At 50.2% G+C, this 26189-nt stretch overlaps 1 protein-coding gene across 7 annotated transcripts in view; it reads left to right on the plus strand.

Moving 5' to 3' along the window:
* Positions 1-26189, plus strand: part of PPARD (peroxisome proliferator activated receptor delta) — a 39312-nt gene that overhangs the window by 8517 nt on the left and 4606 nt on the right. For 3 of the 7 annotated variants that reach the window (XM_075910526.2, XM_075910527.2, XM_075910530.2), the window contains 4 exons: positions 19451-19681; positions 20641-20792; positions 21660-21798; positions 23330-23532. In XM_075910526.2, the coding sequence (XP_075766641.2) occupies positions 19552-19681; positions 20641-20792; positions 21660-21798; positions 23330-23532 (624 nt within the window). In that variant the 5' untranslated portion in view covers positions 19451-19551. The other 4 variants (XM_075910528.2, XM_089773552.1, XM_075910531.2 and 1 more) reach the window with 4 other exon arrangements.

Consider the following 26189-nt stretch of genomic DNA (forward strand, 5'->3'; position numbering starts at 1 on the left):
AAATTCAGACTAGAAATAAGATGCACATTTTCAACATGGATAATTAACCATTGGAACAGTTGCCAACGGGTTATGATAAGTCCTCCATCACTTGCCATTTTAAAGTCAAGATTGGATGCTTTTCTAAAAGGCATGCTCTAATTAAATAGTGATTACTTAGCGGAAGGTCTCTGACCTGTACTTTACAGAAAGGTACACTAGTTAATAACAATGGTCCTGTCTGTCCTTAGAATCTATGAATTTCACTGCATTTGAACAAATGTTAGCTGTTCTGAGACATAGAAAGAACTTAGGTAAACTACTATGACACTTTTTTCCACTGCTCTGACATTGTATAGATTCCATTGTATACTGTATTCTTATGTAACTGTCTCCTTTACATGGGACAAAAACAACTGAGATACTGCAGAAATGATTTATTTTTTTTTAGGAGGTCATGAGACGTGCTCTGAGAACTGTTCTCCCCCCCCCCTCGGTTTCCGAGTTGGCACAGTGTAGCTCAGTCACATGGCAACCAAAACATTGTGTGTAGTCTTGATTTCTGCCACAACACCCATTATAGTAACCGAGTCAAGCAGGCTGCAGTTTGCTTGTCTGAAACAAAACATGAGTTTTCCTAAAGCATTTGCATCTTTTCTGCTTTTTTATTAAGCATCAAGACATGAGCCTCATGGCTTCAGCGTGTGGAGAGGATTTTGTAATGATCCTTTGAGGATCAGGACATAAGCTAGTTTGTATAACAATGGCTGACGTTGCTCACTGGTATCTTTTTCCTAGAACACTACTTAAGTTTCCTTATTGGCAAAATTGTAGATTATTACAGTACATCTGTTTATGCTCTGGGAATTGTGCCTTCTGTGGCTCTTGAATTATGGATAGAAAATCTGCGAACATTCTTAGAGACCAAGCGACTAACAATAAATGAGATAGTAGATCCAATTGCAATTAATGTCTTTATGAAACTCTTTAAATTGGGAAGGAGGAGGTTCCATCGGCAGCCAATGAAAATACTTTTCTCTTCATGCAGAGCTTGGTTTGATTTGTGATTTGACTTATCAACCTAGGTTACAGCAGAGTCAAGCTTGCAGGTTCAAGAGATCCTTGGCTAGGTACTTAGCCAGTTTGTTATAAGGCACTTAGCATGCTTTTCTACAAATTAAATGTTTAAACATGTATTACTTGCCCTTCCTGCAATAAGCTCTTTAAAATCCTGTAAGTCATGGAAGAGCAGAATTGATTTCCAGAATTAAGGGTTAGGAGAGATGTCTGTGGAAGAGCTGATTTTTTTTTTTTTTTTTTCAAAGAGCTCTAGAATGCACTGGTAGGTTACTTTGAAAATTCCTGTGCCACATCAGAATTCCAAGTAGAGGTACTTTTACAAATATGGGCCCTTTTGGTCAAAGGACTATGAAGTACACCTCCCTCAATGACTTGATTTGTAATGTGGGGCTGAGCATGTAATGAGATCACAAAGCAGAGACAAGAGGCTAGATGAACATGTTCATTTCAAGACCACTTTTTGAAGTGCTGTAAACCTTAGATACCCGCAGAAATGCTGGTGTGCCACTTCAGTTAGTGGGATGAATGTGGGGTCATTTGGTCACACTTGGTCATCTCCCAATCCCCTCTGAATCTTCTTCCACTTTCAAAGGGTTCCAGAATTTGGAGTCAGAAGCAACCTTTTGTCAGTGAGATACCAAACTCAGGATGTTAAAATACGCGTTTATTTAAATAAACGCGTAACCACTGAAATTGCTGTATCAGAGGCAGCAGTAAGGGGGAGGGGAGAGACGGTAGCTGGTACTTGCGGGGAGCTGCCGCTCTCCTGGGGCAGTTGGCTCGCAGGAATTTTGTGCAGGGAACCGGAAGATGACCCACCGTGTATACTGGCTCCTGCCTGCCCCCCTGCCTACACTACTGACTCTTACAGAAAGACTGCAGTGTGTGGGGTGTGTAGACCAGAGTTAGGAATATAGTGTGGGTTCCAGGCTCGCCAGTTATCTAACCAGAAAGTTTCTAGGTTTGTCCTCCACAGAAATTAAGAGCTCTTATGTCTAGAGGCAGGTCTCGAGAACTGCAGCAGTCACACTTACACTGTGGGTGGTACCAAATCACAACAATTTTTATTACAATAAGTATTAAGATTACACAAAATAAAATGCATAAGGTGATGACTGCATAAATTAATTTGATCACCCCAGGTGGTAGTGCAAATGCAGCCTGAGTGTGCAGTTGCAATCACTTCGTATAACACCATACTCACACAGCCTCCTGAAGACCCTGGTGGAACAATGTTCTCAGTGAAAGCCAAGAGAGTATTGTCGTGTACTAGCACTGCAAAGGAAAATGAAAGGCGAGAGTTTGAGGAAGAAAGTCCTGCTCCACACTCGCGCCATGGGGTGATATAGGCCTTCCTGTGTCATCTGTAGCTAACCCCTCAAGGCCAAAAACAGATTTCCGCACACTAAGATTTTGAGGGTGTACACATTCGACTGAAGAATTAAACTAGAACATCCTTTTGAATATGCATGAAATATCACTTCGTGCCCTCGTGGACAAACAAAATCAGAAAAATGGGAACTTGTGGCTAAATTACCAAGAAATACCACAAGTTGCCCACTGCCCCTGCTTTCTTGGTAATGCAAGATGTTCAGTCTGGCAGGTCATTGTATTTTGGGACTTTTAGATACCACATGAGATAATGACTTATTCTGGGTCAGCATACTGGCCTTTTGTTGTTTGACCTCTGACCAAGCTGGAAATCCCCGCACGCTATTATCTAACTATTTTTCCTTTAAAAAAAAATCATATATTTAAAAAACCCTGCTTACTTACAACCAATCTGTATTACTACTAAAGCCAGCTTCTTACAGGGTAATAGCCCTATAGCTCGGTGCATTACTGCTAGAATAGTATAAGCCAGTGAAAGGTTTAGAAAAGTATACAAGTGTACAGTCTTTGAGCGGGGCTGGGTGTAACCGTGAAGGTTAACAGATGAGCCCAACCTCAACCCTATACTGAACTCCATGTTGTACCAGTAACCAATGTCTGGTGAAGGGGCAAGAGCTCTGCCATGAATCACAACCTGTGTCTAGAGACTCTGTTATGCCCGAATGTCATGTTTCCTGGTACCCCGGCTAGCAATTAGGGAGCATGCAACGGCTGTGCTGTGCGGACAGTATTGCCTTCACTCCGCACGCTCTGGTGTGTTGAGAATTCAGCTCTCGCATTCTTGAGGAGACAGGGCAGTACTGCACCCGTAGCCTGAACTCCATGTTATCTAAAGCTTTTTACGGTGCGACAGGGTTGGTAGACGCTGTATGGAATCTTTCGCCTCTTGTCACTTGTGTGCATTTGGCTCCGGTTGTGAGAGCATTAAAGCTGATGTTACCTGTAAATGACATGTGACCGAAGTCAGATGAGTGAGAGTGTTGCCCGCAGGACAACTTGCATTGATTGAAATTCTAGCTGACGTGTCTCTTTGAGGGAGGTTTACTGCCTGATGGTTTGGGCAAAGAACTGGGATATAAGGTCCGTGCTTTCTAATCTAGCCCTGCCATGGATTCCCAGTGTGTCCTTGGACAAGGCCTGATCTCTGGAATGGGGATAATACCTAAATCACAGGGATGTTGTGTGAGGGATTCATGTTTTACCATGCAACCATCAGGAATATACACAGCTGTGGTGTTATGTGACTTCTGCTTAACAGAACTGCTTTTACAGGAACAGAAGAGCTGAGGGTCAAATAAAACCACCATCCCTCTGAAAAGCAGGGGGAAATCCCACTCCTCCAGGCAGTGTTTGGAGAGGGCAAGAAAACTGCCTTATCTTCGAGCTCCCTGAGCGGGTTTTTACTAGTGCTTATTACGAATGTAATAGATCCAGACCTCTTGGCTGCAGTAGCTGGTAGAAGGTAAAAATACTGGCCGCTGGATGAATAGTTTTCTGTTCTCTGAGAGTGCAGGGCAGGGGCTACTCCACAGCAATCAACAACGTACTGGAGCCCATTAAGTCAGGTGGACACCATAAGACACCTGGAGCCAATGAAGAACTTGCTAGCAGCAATTGAGGCAGGCGAATCAGTACACCTGCAGCCTATTGGAGCCTGCTGGGACTGATTTAAAAGGCTCCCCTTCAGGAGGGCGAGGTGCCAGGGGCTGGGCGTCATGGTGCACTGTGGAAGGGCGCAGAGGATGAGTATGGTCAGGTGCCTGGAGGAAGGTGCTGGGAGGGGCCATTTGGGGAAGGGCTACAGCTTTGATAGTTGAGGAAAAACCACCTATTGCTGCTGTCATTTGGGTTCCTGGGCTGGAACCTGTAGTAGAGGGTGGGCCTGGGTTCCCCCAACTCTCCCCCACACCACTACAGAGACTCACCAAACCCGTCGGTGGCTTAGTAGGCTGACACCCTTGCTTCCCGTAACGGGGAGAGGCTACGCTGAGGGTCACAAAGAGCCTCGGAGGCAAACCCTCATCGCCTAGAAGTGCAGGCTCCCTGCAGCAAAGCCAGAGGTCGACCACACACAGTAGTTCAAAAGCCCTCTCCGGAAGTTTTGTAATTGACTATGTCCATAGCCTTGTGTCAAACACTGATGTGCTTTTTCTAAACTCAGTGAACACTTGGTTTTTTTTCCCTAACAATGTCAGGCTGTATATTCCCTGGCCTTGCTAAATCCTCTTTCTTTGGGCACAGCATAATCAATCCGTGTCAACAGTGTCCTGAGACTGGCACTTAATTCCTGCAGCACACGCCATTTTGGTAGAGTCTCAAAATCAGCAGTCTCTTTTTGGTCAAATGCTTGTAATTGCCATGATAGCAAATGAGACAATCTTTTACTAATTAGTTCCTAGGATCTAATGTTGGGACTGTTTGGTTAGCTGCTGCAGCAGAAGCCAGGAGAAAGGGGTGTATCTGGAGGAAGGGATGAGGAGTAGCCTTATCTTACAAGGTTTTGTTAGGCCACACAGCAGTGGTGAGTGCTACGGCTAATGTCCTTGTGACTTGCTGGTGAATAGCTACAGTTGCCTGGCTTGCTCAGGGAACTGATGGAACCAGTTCATCAAGAGCAACAATACACAGTCTAAAAGCTCTTAAAATGGTAATCATCTTGGGCTTGTGAGCTAGTTCTTGTTCAGCTGTTATGGCGCCTGTTCCTGAGATTGACTGAGGGTATGTCTACACTACAGAGTTTTGTAGGAAAAACAGCTGTTTTTCCAATAAAACTTGAGGAATGAGGGGTTTTTCCGGCAATGGTAATCCTCACTCTACAAGGAAGAAGCCTTTTTGCGAAAGACCTCTTTCACAAAAGGCGTGTATGGATGGGGAGGAGGGAGTTCTTTCTGAAGAAGAGAAAAGAGGAACAAGCATAGGTGCCCTGGTGGCCATTCTGTCCATTGAAATCACAGCTTACATGCGAAAGAGCCCACACACACAACAGTCCCCCTGCTACTTCCCCCCAAGTGCTAGTCTAAACAGTGCTTTGTAGGCAGGAGTGCCCTTCTGGCCACAAACCAATTGCCTCTCTCTGGAGGGAGGGTACATTTTTTGTTGGTAAAAGTGCTAACAACTGGTGTTTACGCTGCCCAGCTTTTAGCGACAGGGCCATGAAAGGCAGAGTATTATTATAGTTGCCCTCAAATTGTGGTACCAAGCATGGCTGTTTTTCACTCACCCCTCTATTTAAGAAGGTGTCCATTCAGGCACCTTGCTGAGCTTGTTATTCTTTGAATCCCCAGTTTGTCTCAAGAAGTGTTGTGGCTTCTCTTACTAACGCCTCTGTCTTGTTCTATAATTACTGATCTCGAAATCAGATACTTCCACATGCTACATTCGGATATGTGATGAGACGATTGTAAGCAAACGAGGAGTTGGAGTACTACATGAGCGGCCTGTAGAAACATCAAAAAGTTTGGTTCAAAGTTTGGTTCAACAGTTTTGTTCTGTTCCTGGAGTCTCTTAGCACGCTCTCTTCCCTAGTATTTTAGGGAGAGGCAGGTACAGCCTTCCTCACCCCTTTCCCCCCCCCAAAAAAGGCTCACTATTGCCCTCTCAGGCTATGTCTATACTACAAGCCTCTTTTGAAAAAGAACATCTAGACTGCAACCAGTACTTTTGAAAAAGCAAGCCGCTTTTTCGAAAGAGAGCACCCAGGCAGTCTGGATGCTGTCTTTGAAAAAAGCACAGTTTGCATTACATAGCGCCTTTTTTCGAAAGAGCACTTTCGAAAAAAGGTGTTCTTCCTCGTAAAACGAGGTTTTCCATGGTCAAAAAAACTGCTGAGTTCTTTCGATTTACTTTCGAAAGAATGCGGCAGCAGTCTAGATGCAGGGAAAGTGTTGGTTTTTTTTGTTTGTTTTTCGAAAAAAGGCCATTTTTTTCGGAAAAAACTCTAGTCTAAACACACCCTTAGAAAGGATAAACAGAAGATTAAAACTACAACTTAAAGTATGGTTATTAACATTTGTAAAGCACTTTGAATATGTGAAATGTACCATCAATATCATTAGAACTGGGGCTGGAGATTTATATGTGTGGGTAAGTGGGTGCGTGGGGGGATCTAATGGTTTAAGCACAAGGTTGGGAGCCAGGAACCCACAAGTTCTAATCCTGTTGCTGACACTAACACCTTTTGTAGCCTCTGCAGGCAAATCACTGAGGTTTCCGCGTCATGATCATCCACCAGCCAGGCTCCTCGCTGTTTACAAAGTGCTGTGTATAAAGCTGTGACTGTGCTATCCTTGTGGGCGTTCGAACCCTGCTGCCACTCGGAGCTCTGTGGGATGCTAGCCCTGTGACTGGGAGCTCAGGCCCGTATTGCCTCAGTCATCAAAGTCCAGCAGGGAAGGCGTGTTGCTTTTTTGACTCACTGACTGAAACTGTTGGCCATGCGCAGTTTGGGAACAGATGTCGCACAGAAGTTCTCAGTCTTGCCGAATGCTACAGAGCCTGCTAGCAAATAGGAGCCTCTGGGAAATATGCATTCCACTGTGCATTCCAGCACCTCTGTCTAGGCCAGCGGTTCCCAGCCTTTTCCAGATGGGGACCCAATTTGACAATTCAGGAAGATGTGATGACCCAAGGCAATTCAAAAACGGGGGGGGGGAGGGGAGAAAGGGGGGGAAGAGCCACCTGGGGAGACACTTGGCGACCCTTTTGAAATGTAATGGTGACCCATATTTGGGTTCTGACCCATAGATTGGGAAACCCTGGTCTAGGCAGAGCTGCCTGACCATACCATGGAATAACTAGGGGACTGTCCCATTATCACAGTTAAGCAGTGTTGTCAGGCACAGATAAAATCAGCGGTGAGGTTACTATTGAAACAGTACAACTAAGAGTGGCCCAAGATGCACTGGATCCTGTGGGTATAGAGAGGAGACTGTGTTGCTGGCATGGTGGGTTAGTGGGTTAGGACAGGGAGCGAGGGTTCCTGGTTTCTATCCTTGACTGCACTAGCTTTCTTCTTGCCCTTGGGCAATTCTCCTAGCTATGCTGTGTGTAACAGGAATCAATAACATTTAAACTCTGCCACTGTCAACTAGCCCTGCCCCCCCTCTGGTGGAGCAGTATTGTTTTCACTTTTCGCACACGTCACTGCTTTTGAGGATTGGATAAGAACTTAAAAGTGCTGATTTTCTTGCTCTTTGCTCCCTCCATTCTCCCGCAGTGCTCCTCTGATACTGCACTTTGGAACAGGGGTGTTGTGACGCTCAGTCCGTTATCGGTGCTGAGTCCCCGGGCTGGAAAGTTTTTAGAGCCAAACAGAACAATACTATAGAAATAGTAAGCTTTTCTACAAAAGCGGCGAGGAGTCCTGTGGCACCTTATAGACTAACCGAAGTGTTGGAGCATAAGCTTTCGTGGACAAAGACCCACTTCGTCAGATGCTTGTAGTGGAAATTCTCAGAGGCAGATTCAGACTAACACGGCTACCCCCTGATACTTAAGCTTTTCTAGTAACTGCCATCTCAATCTGGCAGTACTTTACACTCATACGCTACCCCTCCTTCAGGTTAATTTATTAGGATTTCATAATGGGGCTATCTAGCCTTGGCTGTACCAAGGGAATGCTTAGACTGCCAACGCTCTTTTGACCACAAGGCACTCTTGGCTAGCAGGGCAGTGTAATGCGTTTCTCACGTCTGGGATCGTGAGTCCAAGGAGTCTTGCTCTTTTCTGTTGCCTCCTGCCAGCCAAAGGAACTCATTCAAAGAGAGCCCTTTGAGGAACTTCTCTCCCCTGGGGGGGAAATGCGGTGGCCAGACCATGTCTGTTCCACTATGAAAGAGGAGACGATCCAGCATGTTTCACAACTTTGATTTTTGGTTTCAAAGGAGACTTTCAGGAAGTGGGTGAAGTTAAATAAAGCAAAGCAAGCGTCAGACCTGTGACTTATTCTGGGAAGTAAAACGCTTGTGCCCCATCATCACATGTGTCTGAATAATTGGCAGTAACCTGATCCTTGCCGAGTAGGCAGCTCCCTGCTTCTTCCTGCCTGGGCTGGTGCTTCACAACTAGATATGAACGTACCATAAAGCTGTACTGGGGAGAAAGTCAAAGAACTCGAGTGCACTCTTGGCGTTCAGTGCAATCTGTGAGAACTGTTGATGCTTGTGGCATCAGCCTGTTAACCTTTCGGTGCACTATTTTGCTCCTCTATAAAATGGAGATAATGCTGATCTGCTTCTCAGAAAAAACCCTCCATGGATTGATGTCATGAATTGTTTTTCTTGACTGGCTATATTTGCACACGGGAGGGACCTCAGCAGTGATTTCTTAGCTCTTAAGTAGGGTTTTAATATACCACCTCACAGTATGTTATGCTGCCATTGTAGCGTGGAGCAATAAGCCATGTACAATGTTTGTGCTCGATGTACAACTTGTTCTTTGTAGATTTTCAGACAATTATAATGTCCAATCTGTTTTTTTTAAAATATTTGTAGTTTTATGAGCAAGACAAAGGGCCCAAATCTGGAATAATTGGATGGTGCGTACAACTTTAAAATGTCCCAACAGTCATCTAAGGACTGAAACTTGATGTGCCAAGTAAGCTTAATCTCTAGAGGGGGCTGATGAAAGAGCTCCTAATTTTAAGAGTTCTAGTAGCTGCCACTCTGTTGCCTCTGTTGCAGTGTGTAACCTGCATGCCAGTGACGTCCCAATAGGTGAGAGGGGTGACACATGCTAACTCTGCTGAGAGTTCGTGTGCTAACAAAGACTGTGTTCTGGGCTTTCGGGACTGAAAGCCAATGTTCAGCATTTTTGTGTTTGTGCTGGTGTCTTTTTTGTTTTAACCCTTAGTGACCTTTTCCTGTGTCACCCTGTAAGTTTAAGGATGTATATATCGCTTTTACAGCTGTGCAGCGAGGCAGTATATGTTGGTATAAAGGTTTTATTAGCCTGGGCTGTGCACCTTAATCAAGGGAGTTCAAGTCATCAATGAGCACCTGTCAACCTCTTTCAATTCCACTGTACATGGTTGGGGCTCAGTACCCGCCATGTGTTACAGAAACAGATGATTGTTTTTTTCTTTTCTTTCTGAAACAACTATGACCCGCACCACACTTGTTGTAGTATCTCAGAGCCCTAGTCCTGGGACCTAGGCCCCAGTGTGCAAACAGAGGTGGCCTCTGCACCCAAAGAGCTTACAGTGTAAGCACACAAACTCCTTATGAGCCTATGTGGGTGGCTTGGTACCAGCATTGGGTGACTTCCGTTTTAACCACTGGTTCATCTCATGACTCCTGGGTTCCTCCTTAGTGTCATGGAAAGAAATCTCTGCTTTACTGCTAGCTCTGCTTGCTACCCTGTAGAAAGAGATTTCAGTCTGACTTTGTCACCAGGCCGTGGCTGAAGTTTCTCATCTGTAGGGAACAGGGGCAGGGAGGGAACTGGACACTGACTTGGGAACTTGCAGTGACTTGCCAGGCACTGCACCTAACTTACCTATGCATTAAGTGAATATTTTAATTTTAAAATAAATGCATACACCTTCAGTGCACCGTCAGGCTTGCGCACCTGGCTGGAAATGTGTTTGTGCTGATATCTGCCTCAGTGGGTGCAGAGAAATTGCCTGTTTGGTTGTGTTCGTCAGCAACAAAACTGTATTGGGAGGACATCTGTCACTTAATTGTCTTTTACATTTCCAGGGGATGCCCTCGTACTAGCCCTTCATTGCCCCCATCACTATGGTGGCTGGCTCTCCAGCTTCCAGTACTGTGTGTACGTGCCTGGACGCATGCACCTTTCTCATGATGACTTGCAGCTGATGCATTGGTTTGATGTTGGAGAGAAACTGGGCCATCACTCCATTCTTCCTCCCACACTAGGACACAGTGAAAAGGGCACTTCCTCATTGAACTTCCAGCTACTGCGAACCTAGCCACAAGACGTGTATGCTAATGAACTGGGACCTGCCTTAAGACCATGTTTGTGAGCTGCAGTTACTAATTGCCAGGGTGAGAGCCTGGTCCTGTGTGGCGTCAGTGGCAGTCTTGCCATTCTCTTGAGCGTGGTCTGGATTTCATCCTAGGTGCTGGGCATTGTTTCCTCGGCTGGAGCCACTCCAACCTTTCTGAACAGCTTACTGCTCTTTGGTGGCATTTCCAAGTGTCTCCCTGGGAGAGTCCCCTTGGAGGGGTGGAAGGCTGTGAGTAGGTGCCTATTCCGTGCCCTGGCCACAGCTGGCTCAGGCTTCTTTCTGCACATTTACTCTTCTGCTAGCTGGTTCTGTTCGCTGTTCCTATGTTGGTGTCTTTCCTCAATTTCCCCTCTGATTTACCCCTTATCTTGTGCCTCCCTCTCCTTGCTCTGTACATTTTGGGGCAGCGTGGAGGTCCAAGGCTGAGTTAGGTTGCGTATGCTGGTGCAGCTAAGTTGAGAGCTGCAGGAGCAGAGGAGAGATGCTTGGGCCTGCAGCCTTGTACAAATAGAAGGTGCGTCTATAGCGGCTACTTCAGAGGCTGCGGCAGAAGCAGGGGTGGGCGTGGGGAGGTGGTTTTCAATGATCCACCTGCTGCTTTAACTACTGCGACGGGAGCATCTTTGAATGGGAGGGAGGTGTGGCAAATCATGGATCATGTGACTTTCTGCCCCTTGCTGTTTTACTCCCTTTTAATTCCTTTTGCAACCCCATCTCATCCCATAGACTGAGAAACAACTTTGAGTGTCTGATTCACCAGAGAGGCTTAGGGAAGATCAGGAGTCGAGTTCAAAACTACTGGGTGGCCTTCTAGCGCTGCCCCCCGTTTTAGTACTGGGTGTCCTGGCATGGCTGTTAATGTGAAATGGATTTGTTCTGATAGTGGGGATGTGTGCCCCTCCCCCCTCTCCATGCCAGACCCACCGTTCAGGCCTAGATTTTTTCCCCCACGTCTGTCATTTGTAACACTGCAATGGGAGCCTGTCAGGGCTCCTTTCATCACTCCCACCCCAGGTTCTTTCTGATGGTGCTCTGCATGCTCAGAAGCTAGACAGACACTAGAGTGACTGGGTGTCCATCGTATGTAACTTTCTACCTGGCTTTAATTATTCTTCACCTTCCATGTGACAAACCCGAGGGATCTGGTCAGGGGATGACAGGGCTGTTACAGCTTCACCAGTTAACGAGAAGCACAATAAAAAGTGGTGCAGAAATGCAGCCATTGGTATGGGCTGTATCTCCCCTGTGCATGCAAGGGAGTGGGAAAGGACCAGCGTCTGTGTTGAGCTGAGCCAGGCAAAACTTCCTCAAAGCCTGAACCCCAATTGTCATCTTAGAGAAATCTGTAGGTAACTCCCACTGGAAGATGTGGGGGAGTTATTTTGGATTTGCTCGAAAATCTTTGTAATCCTAACCAACAGTCGTATCAGCAAACTTCATCCTTTGTGCTTTGAAGAGATCTGTGTTAGGACAGTCCTACTGCCTTAGGACCGTCTCCATGCAGCATTTTTGGCAATGGGGAATATTGTTGTCATCAGCTTGCTGGGTATTAAGGCTGCAGATTGACTTGGGATATGCAGTGGAAGATTCCAGTGCTGAGCGAATTCAGGAAGCCCGCTACTTTTGTGGATAACTAAAGCAGACTTTGGCATTTTTGGCATGGCACTTCAAACCTTGCAGCTAAACCTAATGGTTAACTGGTTAACGGGTAAGCCTCACCTGTTAAGGTTAACCAAAGGGGGCTGCTTCAGCCCCATGGGGCCTCATCAGGATGTTACCTCCCTAGTTGCAGGGCTATAAAATTGCAGTGTAAACATTTGGGTTGGAGCCCTGAGCCCTGGGACCCCACAACAGGGAAGTCAGGCTCCAGCTGGAGTCAGCAAGGAACTAAGCCTGGGTCCCAGGAGTCCTCCCAGCTTCGCTTTCACTAGCCTGAGCCTCCCCAGCCCATTCCATAAGAGGCCACGGAGCAGGCTGCAGATAGTGTTGTCCCTCCCAGCTAGCAGCCTTGAGAGGCAAACCCCCCACTAACCACACGGCCACGGAGGAGACTGGTTTTCTATGTTGTGCTCAGCGCGCTGCTAATTCAAAACATTTCACAGCTTGTGTTCCTGTTCCCCTGTTCCCATCCACTTCCTTCGCTTTATACTGATTGTTCTCTGACCGCTGCTTTCCAGCTTACCACATGAGCTGCCCTTTGGAGGGTCTTGGGCTTTACTTTCATCCCGAGAAACTGCTCAGATGCTTAAGTGACGACTCTTTCCAGTAAGAAGTGAGTCCCTATTTTTGTCTTGTTTGAGAACTGTTTGGAATGCAGGGAAATGACAAGAAAATGAGGAGTATTAATCATTCTGTGGGATTTCCACTGAGGAGGTTTGTTCCAGGCTTGTGCTGATGGGCTGTAATAATACCATACTGCTATTGCATGGTACTCGTAGGCATTCTCTTTTCTCTGTGGATATCACTGCACTCCTTGGGGGCAGAGTCTGGAATGTGGTCCCCATTTTACAGATTGGGAACATGAGGCAAAGAGAAGGGCAGTGACCTCCCGGGCTCACCCAGCAGGTCATTGGAACCTAGAAATCAGGTTGTCTTGGAGCGGTGTTTCTCACAGTGGGCTGCAGGCCCGCTCTGAGGCTACGTCTACACTGCGGGTTTTTTGCAGAAGAGGAAATGCAAATGGAGCGCACATTGGCATTTCTTCTTCCGATCCTTTTTTGCAGAAGAGGTTTTTGTGATTTTAAAAAGCCCTGCATAGATGGGGCCATTTGTCGGGGAGGGGGGGAAAACCCTTTTGCGCAAGAGCCTGTAAACCTCATTTTTTGAGGAATAAGGGATCTTGCACAAAAGGGTTTTTTTTTTTTTCCGTCAAATGGCCCCGTCTACACGGCTCTTTATCACAAAAACCTCTTCTGCAAAAAGGATTGGAAGAGGATATGCAAATGAGAGCGCAAGATATGCAAATGAGTGTTCCATTTGCTGCATTTCCTCTTCCGCAAAAAACCTGCAGTGTAGACATAGCCTGAGAGAGCTGCTCATTGGCTGCTCTAGTTTGTGCAGCTACAGAGCCTCGTGGCTCCCCTTAGCTGTGGTTCGCCGTTCGCAGCGGGAAGCAGTGTGGCCTGGGTCGCTGCTCCCCACACCTCCCCTTGGCTGCAAATGGCGAACCACCTAAGGGAGCTGCGAGGGTCCGTAGCTGAAGAGTGGGTAAGTAAACGGACCAGAGCAGCCCATTAGCAGCTTTCTCAGAGTGGGCCCGCATTCCGCTTTGAGAAACACAGTCTTAGAGCAGCGGTGGGCACACTCTGTGTGAGGGCGTGGCGTCCCAGGGTTAAAACCCTTGGGCCCAGCTAGCTCCACCCTGCTTTACCTGCAGCCAGTGCCTGGCTCAGTATGGAGCTGACTAGGGGGAGGCAGGAGCCTGGTTCATCATGAGCCAGAGCCTGGCTGCTCAGCAGCCCGGGGAGCAAGTAAGCCCCCAATCTGCCCCTCTGGGACAAGAGGGAACCTATTGATTAGCCCCAACTAAGTGGAATCTGGACTCTTGGGCCTACACCCCAAACAGAAGGACTTGAATAGGGAGTGGTTTGGAGCCCTGGGAACAGGGAGGCAGCGCTCCCCTCCCCCCTTCACCTGCTCACTCAGAAACCTAACCACTAGGCTTCCCAGTTGCCAAGGACCCGGTCATGCTAGGCTAGTGAGTGGGCTGCTAGAGTGACCCTCCTTTATCTCAGTGGGCTGCAAGATTGTCATAACCAAGTTTTCTAGGTACACAAGCGCAGGCAGCAATTTGCAGGGGGTTCTGATTGAACTGTTGCAGCGCTGTGATTGGATGCAGAGGGAGCACACAGTTCTCAGTCAGTGCTGTGTGCAACCAGCATACCCCCCACTTCATGTGCCCTGGCTTTATGTGCACATCACTTTAGTAACACCAGTAGGAGAGAACCTACGTGGCTGGAAACCAGCGGAATTTGGCAACAGCAAACAAAATGTCTGATGGGCTGCAGGTTGCCCACCATTGTTTTAGAGCACTGAGCACATTTCTGGGAGTAACTTACAACTTCTCCATCTGTGTCACCTCTAGGCTGGCTGTACAGATGCAGCTCAGGCTGATAATGACCACAAATTGTTCTCCGCTCATCAGCGGCCCTTACGAAAACAATTCGATGGGTCTCAGGAACTGGGACCCTATTCAAAAGCACCCACTGCAATTGGCAGCAGAAAAATCAAGATTGGAATCGGCTGTAGTGACTGACCCATCTCAAGCCGAAAGACTGTCACTCCCACACGTGAAGTCCTGTAGGAGAGCAATGTGGGTTGAAGCTTGTAAGGCCCTTCTCTCTAGGTTTCCCAGGGTGGTGGTGTCAGTCCAGCCCCTTCTATTACAATAAAAAATCCTTCAGGCTTTTAGCTCTGGCCTGTGTTGCTTGTATCTCCACTTAAAGCAACGGCTGAGGACAAGGCTGTCCCTGACTCAGTCCAGGCAAGTCCTACCTGGATTAGCCAGCCATTCGTGATGTGCAGTGTTGTTTTACAGACTGCCAAAAGGTGTGAATTGCTGCATGCCTAAAACGCACATGGAGGAGTGTAGTAATAGAGATGTAGCCGTGTTAGTCTGGTCTTGCTGAAACAAAAGACAGGACTATGCAGCACTTTAAAGACTAACAGGATGGTTTATTAGGTGATGAGCTTTCGTGGGCCAGACCCACTTCCTCAGATCAAAGTGTGGAAGAAAATTGGCATGACCGTATATACCAAAGGGATACAATTAAAAAAAAAGTGAACTATTTTATGTGTATTCACTTTTTTTTGTTTGTATCCCTTTGGTATATATGGTCATGCCAATTTTCTTCCACAACTTGATCTGAGGAAGTGGGTCTGCCCCATGAAAGCTCATCACCTAATAAACCATCTTGTTAGTCTTTAAAGTGCTGCATAGGCCTGTCTTTGGTTTCTGGAGGAGTGTGGCAGTGTTGTTCCAATGGCAATGGACTGTGAGGATGGTGAAGTCAATGGACCTTCTGTTTAAAATGAGTTCTCTACACTTGCCTTCCTAGACAGATCCCAGGGACAAAAGATTGTTCAGCCTATGAGTAGCCACGTGTTTGTGTGTGGGTTCCACTGCAGCCTGTTTGCTACTCCTACCCAGACCTTCCCTGCAGTTCTGCCCCTCCCCACCAGCCGAATGGGATTTTCCTGAAGGCTCTGCGTTCACTTGTAGGTAGATGTGGGGTAGGTATCCATAGCTATAGAGACAGAGATTAATAAAAGATTCAGATCCTTACACAGAAACTACAACGAATGGTTTTTCCTCCACATGTGCCACATCCTACCAGGCGGGGTGTGTGTGCGAGAGAGGGTGCCAACAATAACACTGCATGTGAATGGTCCCTCAGTGTCGGAGGAGGCTCTGAAAGGGAGCACTCTGCGCCGTTCTGTTTCTCTGCGTGCCTCCACTGTAAATGAAAACGGGATATTGTGCTTGCCAGGAATGGAACTTCTCCAGATGCTTGACATGTATCCATGCATAGCGCGAACTCCCTGGGCAGAGGGCGAGTTCAGGCTTTGCAGCGAAAGCTCTCTTGCCTTCAGGAATTTCTCAGTTAGTCCCTCACTGAGCAGGGACTGATCTGTCAGGGAATCCTGCCTGGGACTCGTAGGCAGAGTGCTGGCTTTCTAAGTCGGTGGTACGCAATCTTTTTTCAGTCATGACCACCGTATTTTATTGTACTCGTGTCACGACCCCCAAGGTAATTTGAGCAGTGCGGCATGGCACTTAGATCGCGGAGGCCGGGGCTTATGCCCACCACTATGGCAACCCCCCAGGAAGACGTCCGCAACCCCCTTGGAGGTCACGACCCACGGGTTGCGCACCACTATTCTAAGTGATTCTGGCACGGAGCTTGATCTGCCTTTGCCTTCATCCTCTTGCGTGACTTGTGATCTTTCACGCAACACCATCTCCAGCTTCCTCTTTCTCAGATCTTGCATGTGAGCTGTGACCTGCCCCGGCTACGACCTCCCTGCGAATAAGAACTAAAGGCGTCTCGTGCTGTGGAATCATGTTGATGAAAGCCCAGTTTTCATGGCAGCCTCCATGGACGGTCCCCAATGAAAACTTTCCTGGGCTCCTACAAAGAGCCACTAATGAGTGGGACCTTGGCGTAAGTCATGTGTCTGATTTATTTGGGTGCCAGAGCCCTGAGCCTGCTCAGCTGCTGTCTGCAATTCTCGTTCTCATTCCCTAGCGTGGGCCACATGCAGTTCCCCTGGATTAGCCCCTGGGAGGCTGCTGGCACTCGATCTGCACTGCCCCCAGGAGCGCCGCTTGAAGCTCCTATTGGCTGTAGATCGCCGTTCCTGGCCAATGGAATCCACGGGAACCGGCGCAGCCCAAACACACCACTCCCCGCAGCGCCTGTTGGCTGGGAACGGCAATCTGCGGCCAGCGGGAGCCTGTGCAGGTAACTAAAGTGCCGGCAAGCCCCGTCCAGCTTATTGCCCACCCCTGCCCTAGCGGCAGGACCAAAGTGGGGAGGAAACTCCGACTTCTCTCTGCTCTGTGCTGCATTCCTCAGCGGGGTGCATGGCACATATGCACCTCTCCCAGGAGCACGGGATGCAATGAGCTAACCGGGGTGGGGGGAGACTGGTTGGTTTCCTCACTCCAAATGAATAACACGTCCAAGGTAACAATAGTCTGAGCAGCATCAGGCTTCCCTGCCATGGCTCCTGGCAGGGGTGGCCGAATAGCGGCAGTCAGAGTGCTGTGCCCTTGGGCATGGCCACCTCTCGCCTCCGACCTGGGCTGAGATCCGCCAGCTCCCTTCCCGCAGGCCCCTCACTGCCAGCGCATGGCAGCCTGCTCTGCCGGCTGGTCCACACACCGGAGTGGCATTGGTTTAATTCCAGTGTCGCTCACATGAGGCCAAGCCCCCTAGAAATGGTTCTGTTGGTTTGACGTATACAGGCGAAGTGACCCACGCAACCCAACTTGACACACGGTTTCCATTTTGCTAGGGAGAGTCTGCGCCGGTGTCACACGTCTGTTTGAAAATGGCCCCTTAGCTGAAGCGGGGTGTAGGCCAGGCCTGTGCGGGCGCACCTGTACTGCGAGAAGAAACCTGTCACTGACATGGGGCTTTGCAGGCCTGAATGCTGCAGTGTGGGTGTTACGGCGACAGCCTGCGCTCTTGTCCCTCGCTGGGTCTCAGAGCCTGCAGCCCAAGTCAGTTGATCCAGGCTGGCAGTGTAGATGTCCCCTGTTAATGCGGAAGTTCGCCGGAGAGGGGCTGCGCTTGGGATACGGCGCCTATGTCCAAACCGTCGGGGCTCGAGTGTGTTTTGATTCTGAGATCTAGAACTTGACGAGCGATGGGGAATGCTGTTTGCCTCGTAGTGAGAACCTGCCTAGTCACAAGGGCGAAGGGCCCAAACCGGAGCGATTGGGTTGGCGGGGGAAGGGACCCTGGACATCAAGGCGTCCCTGTGCAGATGATGTGCGACTTACACTTCGTATACGTTTGGTGGGGAGATTTTTCATCAGCTGTTGAGTGTGGCTAACTTGATCGTCGCTCTTGCCCCAAGGTGTCTTCGGGGAGGGGGAGGGTGGAGATGGGGCTAGCAGAGGGAAGGGTGGGCACGGGGAAGCAAGGAGGCAGTTTGCTAACCCTCCCAAAGGCACTCGCTGGACTGTGCAGAGGAATTTGTGGTAGAGTGTGGCTCAGTGCCTGTGTGGAGCAATAGAACAATATTGAAATGCCTGATTTCTGGCAGCACACTGGGGCCAGTTACAACACAGAGGAATAAAGAGAAACTTGCAGCGTTGTAATTTCATGCAGCGAGACTGGAACCAGCATGATCCCAAAGGCACATGGGAGGCTGCTGCCCCAGTAAGTTACCAGCAGAGACGGTGGCGTTCAGTACCATTGCATCCAACCTCTGTCTTGCAGCGCCTGTCGTATGGCGCCACTCTCCTAATAACCTCATTGCAGCTGCCAGCTGGTGGGTGGGGAGAGATCGGGCCTAATGAGTACAAGGTAGTTTCCTCAGACAGACCTTGTGGGTCAATGGACTGGATTCCCAGCCCTGCTGCTCCGTGCCTCAGTTTCACGTTCTGTTAAATGGGGACTCCCTTGTGAAGTGTTGTGAGAGCCTTGGGAGAAATGTGCTCTACAACCCAGAGTAGGACTGGCTCTTGTACGCCTTCCTGTTCTCCCTGGCTCAGCTGCGGCTATGCCTGCCTGGCAATGTAAAGTAGCTAGCTGTAGCTCTGGTGGAATTCTTCCATCCTGGCTGCTGGTTCAGGCCTTGGCTCCAGCAGCCCTGTTCTGGAAGGACCCATCGGCATGATGTGTCCAACTTCTGCCCTGCAGCTTTGCACAGGGTTCTGCAGAAGCAGGGATTTCTGGGGCCTGCTCCGGTGCCCGATTTGGGCAGACGTACAGACCGACCAAGATGGTGATAGGCAGAAGAGTGCTGGTGTGCTTCCCCTTCATTCACTCGTCATGTTAATCATTTTTTCCAGCTGATGAAGGTCCATGACCGCTCCTGAGCTGCTAATAGCGGTAGCTCCCTCTGCCCCGAATTACAGTGGGACTAGGCATCTCCATAGCATTCCTAGTACCTGCAGGCCTGTGTGTGGAGGGCTGGGGCCAGTATCTTGGGCTCCGGTGCAGTGTGTTACCTCATGGGTCCAGACCGCAGGCCAGCCCGATGTCTGCTGGGCTTCAGATGGGGACTGAACTAGCAGTCTTTGTGGATTTGACCACAGTTTCTGAATGAACGACATGCAAATGGACCGTTTGTACGGGAAGCTGGTAAAAGTCAGGATCTGGCAAGAGAAGCATCTTTCTGAGGAGCAAGTAGGTGTCTTGCTCACACTAATAATCTGCCAACGGCCTCTGCCTGCTTCTTTTCTCTGCACAGACGGGGAAGCAGAGTGGGACTAGCAGAACTGGGTGATAGGAGCTCAACACAAAGGCTGTTCTGCTGCTGCTGACCTCTGCTGTCTCCCCATCTGTCCCACAGGCTAGCAGGAACAGCCTGGGAGGGGCCCATCTCCGGACAGACGCGGATGATGCCAGAGCTATGACAGGGGCTGCAGTCTCGGCACTGAGGGGTGATCAGTTATGGAACAGCCACCGAAGGAAATACCTGCCATCAAGGAGGAGGAAAAGGAAGAGGCAGTGATAGAAGCAGGTGAATCCTCAGACCCAAGCGGAGGACCAGACAGTTTGCCTCCTTCTGGCAGCTATACAGGTAAGTGGGAGGGGCGCAGCGGGGCAACAAGCAGGTGTATCTGGTGAACCATGGGTGCAGGCTTCACCGGGAGGAAACCATTTTTCCTATGGAAAAAGCCCTTCTAAAGAAACAAACCTTGCAGCAGGCAGGTGGGCAGGGGTGCCGCCCTGCAACTCCAGGCTCTCGGCCGAGAGTGTGCGAGCAAAGTGCAGAAAACAACCAGATGTCTGTATACCCAGGACTAGCATGTGCAGCTTCATGTGAAAGGAATCTCCCCGTGCCCCAGCCGGTCTCGAGTCAGTGCCTCGTGGCCGGTGGTGTGAGTGAAGTGCTGCAGACAGCTTGCCTCTCTGAGCCTCTAGCTGTTGGCTCCTGCCAGATGTTCCAGGCACTGCTCTGCGCCTAGCGGCAGAGGGGCTTGCGTGTGAATGGAGCGTGGCTTCTTTTAATCTTTTTTTTCTAAACCAATTCATTGGCAGCCAAGCTTCTGAAAGGCTTAATCATTTTCCTGAAAAGATGACTAGCTCTGCCCAGCCACTGGCCGAGAATCAGAGGAGGAAAATTAAAGGGACCCAAGTAATTCTAGGCCCAAAACTTAGATTGGGCTGGGCGGAGGGAAAGCCAGCTGTGAAGCGAGCATTTTGTTGTTGCTGGAACCTTCCCCTGCCGTACTGAGGAGCCAAGCACAAGAGGCTAGTGCCTGAGGACTGGATTGTGGAGTTTCTGTTCGGTTTCACTGTCCAGCCTGAATCCAAAAGGAAGAAAACAACATAAATGACTGACGCTGTTACACTAGGAAAACCATCATTTCCCGCCCGCAGCGTGCAGAAGCCGGTAACCGGACCTGAGAACTGTCCTGGGCTCCTGTGCACGAGAGCGTCTTTGTTCACTCGCTCGTCTGTCGGACTGTGCAGTGCTCGTGTGTCTGCTGCCCCAGCCTAGAAATGCTTCCCTCTGTTCTCTTTGCCCCCTTCCAGACCTCTCCCAGAGCTCTTCTCCATCCCTGTCGGACCAGCTCCAGATGGGCGGTGAGGAGACGTCCTCGGCAAGTCTGAATGTGGAATGCAGGGTCTGCGGGGACACAGCATCGGGATTTCATTACGGCGTGCACGCGTGTGAGGGCTGCAAGGTACGGAGCGCAGGCAAGAGACGCTGCCCGCTGCAAAGGCAACAGGGCAGGCTCTGGGCCCTTCTGTGTTACCTAGGCGGATGACGTCTTAGTACCTGGACTTCTGATCTTGCACTTGGCTCTGCAGCCTCTTAGGGCTGTGGTGTTAGTGGATCGTGAAACTCATCCAGTGACCTCTTCTGGGGGAGAGGGAGGACAGGCAGTAGCAGATAGGACACAGGCTCCTCTTGGGGGAGGCAGCAGCTGCCTGGTGGTCCTATACTGGGCAGGAGTTGAGCTCTGCAAGGCAAGTGCCTTCCCCAGCGTCGCAACAGCCTCGTGCTTCACGCAGCAAATCCCCAGTACTATTGGGCTTGCTTTTAAAGAGGCTCTTTGTGAGATCCCAGCCCCCAGCCAGCAGTGGGCACGTGCTCTTACCCCCGTGGGCATGCACCCCTTGCCTGGCCCTGGCTGTCGAACGCCCTCCTCCACAGCAGATGCGGAGGTGCTGCTGTAGCCAAACGTTCCTCAGTACTAGGAGCTGCTGGAGAGGACAGGGTGTTGAGAGAGGGGAACCAGTTTGTTCTCCCTCCTTGCTGGCCACAGGCGGCGTTGTTACAGCCGAGCTTTGACTGGTGTACCAAAAAGGCTGCCGTTGGCAATCCCTTCTGCACGGTCCCCTTGCGAGGGGGGTTCTGTTTGTTCCATGGTGACCGCGTGGGAAGTGGTCTCTGTTTGGCAGCCTCTCTGTGCTGCCAGTACCCGCTCTCCACCCGGAGTGAACCTTACGAGGGTCAGAGCAGCCCGGAGCCCCGCAGGCATCCGCTGATGCTGTTCAAAGCGCTGTTAGTAATACTGCTCTCGCTCCCTCTGTCCCCCTCCCCACAGGGCTTCTTCCGACGGACGATCCGCATGAAGCTGGAGTACGAGAAGTGTGACCGGAACTGCAAAATCCAGAGGAAGAACCGGAACAAGTGCCAGTACTGCCGCTTCCAGAAATGCCTCTCGCTTGGCATGTCGCACAATGGTGAGGCCGTGGAAGACCCCTGGGGGAGCTGGACAGGGAAGGCCTGGCAATTGTGCACACAGTTCCCAGCATTATCAGAAAGGATGAGAGGGGCCAGGTGTCAGGGGGCCAGTTGCCTGGCACTTAGGAGAGTTGGTGCCTTTTTAAATGTCTCAAGCTGAGCTCTCAGAATCACCCCTCCCTTGTGCAAACAGAGGCCTGTGCTCTCGGAAGCTGTCCTGCCTGGACAGACCTCAGCCAGGAAACCCTGCTCTGCAGTGTGGAGTAAGCAGGGGAGTCTCATTCCTGAAGGAAGCCATGCAGCTGCCGTGGTGCCTTCAGGTGACACCCCAGTACACGGGCAGCCAGAGCAATACAGCAAACAGGGGAGATTTTACCTTTCCCCTCCCAGCTGTGCATGCGCAGTGCAGCCATCGGGCGGAGCAGCAGCTGGGTGCACAGAATGCTGCACAAGAGTGGGGAGGCTTGAAAAAACCCACCAGAGCAAATCTTCTGGTCTCCTAAGCTCCCTGGGTCAGAACCAGAACAACCCCTAGTATCTTGTTTTCCTCAGCGGTGTGGCAGGTGCTAAATGGGGCGTGGGAGGGAGGGAGGGTGTATTCTGCCATGTTTCTGTCCTGCTCCTGAGGGGCTGGAGAGCAGGTCAGGCCCATGGCAAGTCTGAGCAGTCTCCAGGTTGCCCCAGCCACATCCAAGCATGCACGCCATATCGGAGGAGGCAGGAACGTTCTGTAAACATTCTCTCTGCATCTCTGGAGAGGCCCAAAGGGAGGCCTGGGTGTGGCTCAGAGCCAGAGAGGAGCCACACCGTACACGGTATGCGACTCGTTTAGTCCTAGGGCTAGAGTCAGGCCAGTAGCTCTGGGAGTCTGGTTTGTTCCAAACCCAGGGCCTGGCCCCCAACTTGCCCCTTGGTCTCCCACCTCCCCAGGAGGCTAGACCGTGGTTCGAGTGCTGATCCCGTGCAGTATTGGTCACGGAGTCAAGCAGCTGCCTCTTAGTGCTGTCTGTTCCTGGACCGTGTCGCGTGCGTAGGAACAGATGGTTTCCATTCCTGCCTGTGCGTAGAGCTGACCCAGCAAGAAGCAGCAGCGCAGACAACTCTGGCGCTTTCATCCCAAACACAGTAGTTTCAAGCCGAACAACCTCGTCCTGAATTAAGAGCCGGGCTTGTCCAGGGAGCAGGTCCCTAGAGAGCCCAAAGCACGACAGTGCAGAGCCCGCGCTGTAGATCGAACCTGAGTCGTCATTGGAGCGGGAGGTTACAGTGAGCTAACACCGATGCCCCAGGGCAGCGCTTAGCTTGAAGTTCCCCAGCTCTACGCCATGGTGCCTTGTTAATTCTGTCACATGGAAGGCTTTCAACCCGGGCTTCCCAGGGGAGCTGGGGTCCCAGACATGCAAAGTGCTCACTGTCAGAAGCAGGTGTCATTGATGGCAGGGCAGATATGTGTGTCCTCTCAGGAGCATCGCAGGCCCCCTGAGGTTTCTCCCAGGACTCCTTGATCATGCCCGCTTTGTTATGTGACAGCAATTCGTTTTGGCCGCATGCCAGAAGCGGAGAAGAGGAAGCTTGTGGCAGGCCTGACAGCGAGTGAGGACAGCTGTCACAACCCACAAGTGGCCGACCTGAAAGCCTTCTCCAAGCACATCCACGACGCCTACCTGAAAACCTTCAACATGACCAAAAAGAAGGCAAGAGGCATCCTCACTGGGAAGACGGGGAGCACCCCGGTGAGTGCTCCTCCCTGGTGGGCAAACCGGAGGGCTAACAGCACCATGCACTGGCCTTTATTTCCATTCCATAGCAGGGGGTGTTGCCAGCAAAGATACCCACCTGCATTGCTGGTATCTTAGCAGTGGTTGTTTCTCCCGCACCCGGTGTGTCTTTGCGGATCAGGCATGACCACACACATCTGAGATCTCCCTGAACTAAAATTTCAGGCAGACAATAGACTTGTTTCTATTGTTCTGTATATTACAGATTAAATTACTGTAAGGTGCACATCTGGCTGAAAGACTGTACTCAGAGTAGTTCTCAATGGTTTGTTGTCAAAGTGGGGTGACGTTTCTAGTCTTCAAAAATGTTAAGGCAGCAGTTGGCAACTGAGGCTAGTAAGTGGGCTGCATGAGTGGCCTCAAGACTGTCCTAAGCGAGACAGTCTCCTGGGAGACAGCAGTTTTGCTCACCGCGCTTGTGTACCCAGAATTTGCGGGGGTGCGGACTGAACCGTAGCAGCGCTGTGATTGGCTGCAGAGGGAGCGCACGGCTCTGACAGTCAGTGCTGTGTGCAGCCCGCCCCCACCTCGCTTCCCGTGCCCTGGCTTTATGTGCGTGTCACGTTAGTAATACGGTAGGAAAAAATTATGCAGACGGAAACCAGCGAAATCTGGCAGCCCTGTGTGTGGGCAACAGTAAACAAAATGTGTCACAGGCCACTCTCAGAACCCTGATGAGCAGCCTGCGGGTGGTGCCTCACTGTGTTAAGGTGTGTTTGTAAGGAGGACGGAGATCAGTTGTTTTGCGTCCACCGTAGGTAGGACAAGTAACCTGCAGCACTGGAAGCTGAGGTTCGATATTAAGAAAAAAAAAAAAAACCCACTAACCCTATGGGGAGTTAAGCTCTGTTACAGGGTTGCCAGGGAGGGTGTGGAATCGCTGGCCCTGGAGGTTTTAAAGAACAGGTTTTAATTAAGCCATGGTAAATTAATAATCGGCACTGACGCGGGCAGGTCCACTTATCCTTTCACGTTGGTGCTTTCCAGCACATCCGTTGCTGGCAATTGACTTGGTCAGGAGAATCTTGCTCCTGGTGCCCAGGAGTTAATGATTTGCATGGGCCCCCCAAGGAAAGCCTTCCTGAAATAGACTTGCTGTCAGGAATGGTCTAGTTCAGGGATTCTCAAACTGTGGGTCACGACCCCGTTTTAATGGGCTCACCAGGCTGGGGTTAGACTTGTTGAGGTCTGGGGATGGGGCCTGAGGACTTCAGCCCTGGGTACCAGGGCTCAGATTACAGGCCCCGTACCAGGCTCTGGCCATCCCACCCAGACCAGGGGGATTCCGGGTTTGGTCCCTCCCACTTGTGATCTCACAGTAATTTTTTTATTGTTTGAGAACCCCTGGTTTTAGCCATACGTGGTCCTGCCTCAGCACAGGGGACTAGGTGACCTCTAAAGGTCCCTCCCAGCCCCCCATCTCTATGATCCTATCAAGTATTTGACATGGTTAATGGATTTCTTCATTATTTTCTCTTGGGGGGTAGGGGGAGGAGGTATGGGGCTGTATTGGGGAAATGTTTCTCTTGCTTATCCGGATGCAGTGGGGTTCACTGTGTAGCGGCCCCCAATTTAGCAGTGCTTTGCCACTCACAGACATAGCTCCATCCCTGCACCAGCCTACAGCGGTTCCATTTGAAACCAGCTGGGTAATTCATCCTCTCTTCCTTTCCCTGCTGACTTGATTCATGCGCAGCACACTACTCGCACCATTCAAGGTTCTTGATATGCTGCAACGGTTTGCTTGGAGTCACTGAGACAATCCGCATTCCCAGCAGCCAGGGCTAACTCTAGGCGCAGGCCTGTCTCTTAGCACCAAGTTCTGCAGTGTTTCTGTCACTGCTGCGGGTCAACAGGCTTCTGGCTGTGGCAGTCCAGTGAAGCATAGAATGCCCATGTGGCAGGTAGAAGCTGGTCACAGCAGTCAGATGTGCTGTCAGTATGATCAGGTGACATCCTGCTGAACTGGACTGCCTTCAGGCCACATCTTCACTAACGGAAGATCCACGCAGCTGCAATCAGTCTTCTGGAATTTGATTTAGCAAGTCTAGTTAAGACCTGCTAAATCGAACTCAGGGTGCTCCCACCGGTGGCTGATATTCCCGCTTATGCGAGGAGTAAGGGAAACAGATGGGAGTGCCTCCCGCAGTAGGGACGGCGGGAAAACTTGAAACCAGGTACATCGACTCCAGCTGGAGCCGTGTATCTTCATTTGACGTTCCCTTCTAGTGTAGACCTGAGCTCAGCCTTCCTGCTGGTGAAAGAGGAGCAGAAGAGGCCGGCTTCAGGATCAGAAATGGAGGCCTTGACGCGTCTAGGCTTCCCATCACCTGCTAGTAGCACAGAATCTTCATTGCTCTAAGAACATGAGAACGGCCAGGCTGGGTCAGAGCAAAGGTCCCTCCAGCCCAGCATCCTGTCTGCCCACAGTGGCCAGTGCCAGGTGCCCCAGAGGGAACGATCAGAACAGGGAATCCTCCGACTTATCCCCCGTCGCCCATTCCCAGCTTCCGACAAAGCGAGGCCCATCCCAGCGAATAGCCATGATGGACCTGACCTCCGGGAAACTATCTAGCTCTTTTTTGAACCCTGGGATAGTCTTGGGCCTCGCT

Source organism: Pelodiscus sinensis, chromosome 27 (genome assembly GCF_052426305.1).
Source record: "Pelodiscus sinensis isolate ZL-2025 chromosome 27, ASM5242630v1, whole genome shotgun sequence".
Taxonomy (NCBI): Eukaryota; Metazoa; Chordata; order Testudines; family Trionychidae; genus Pelodiscus; species Pelodiscus sinensis.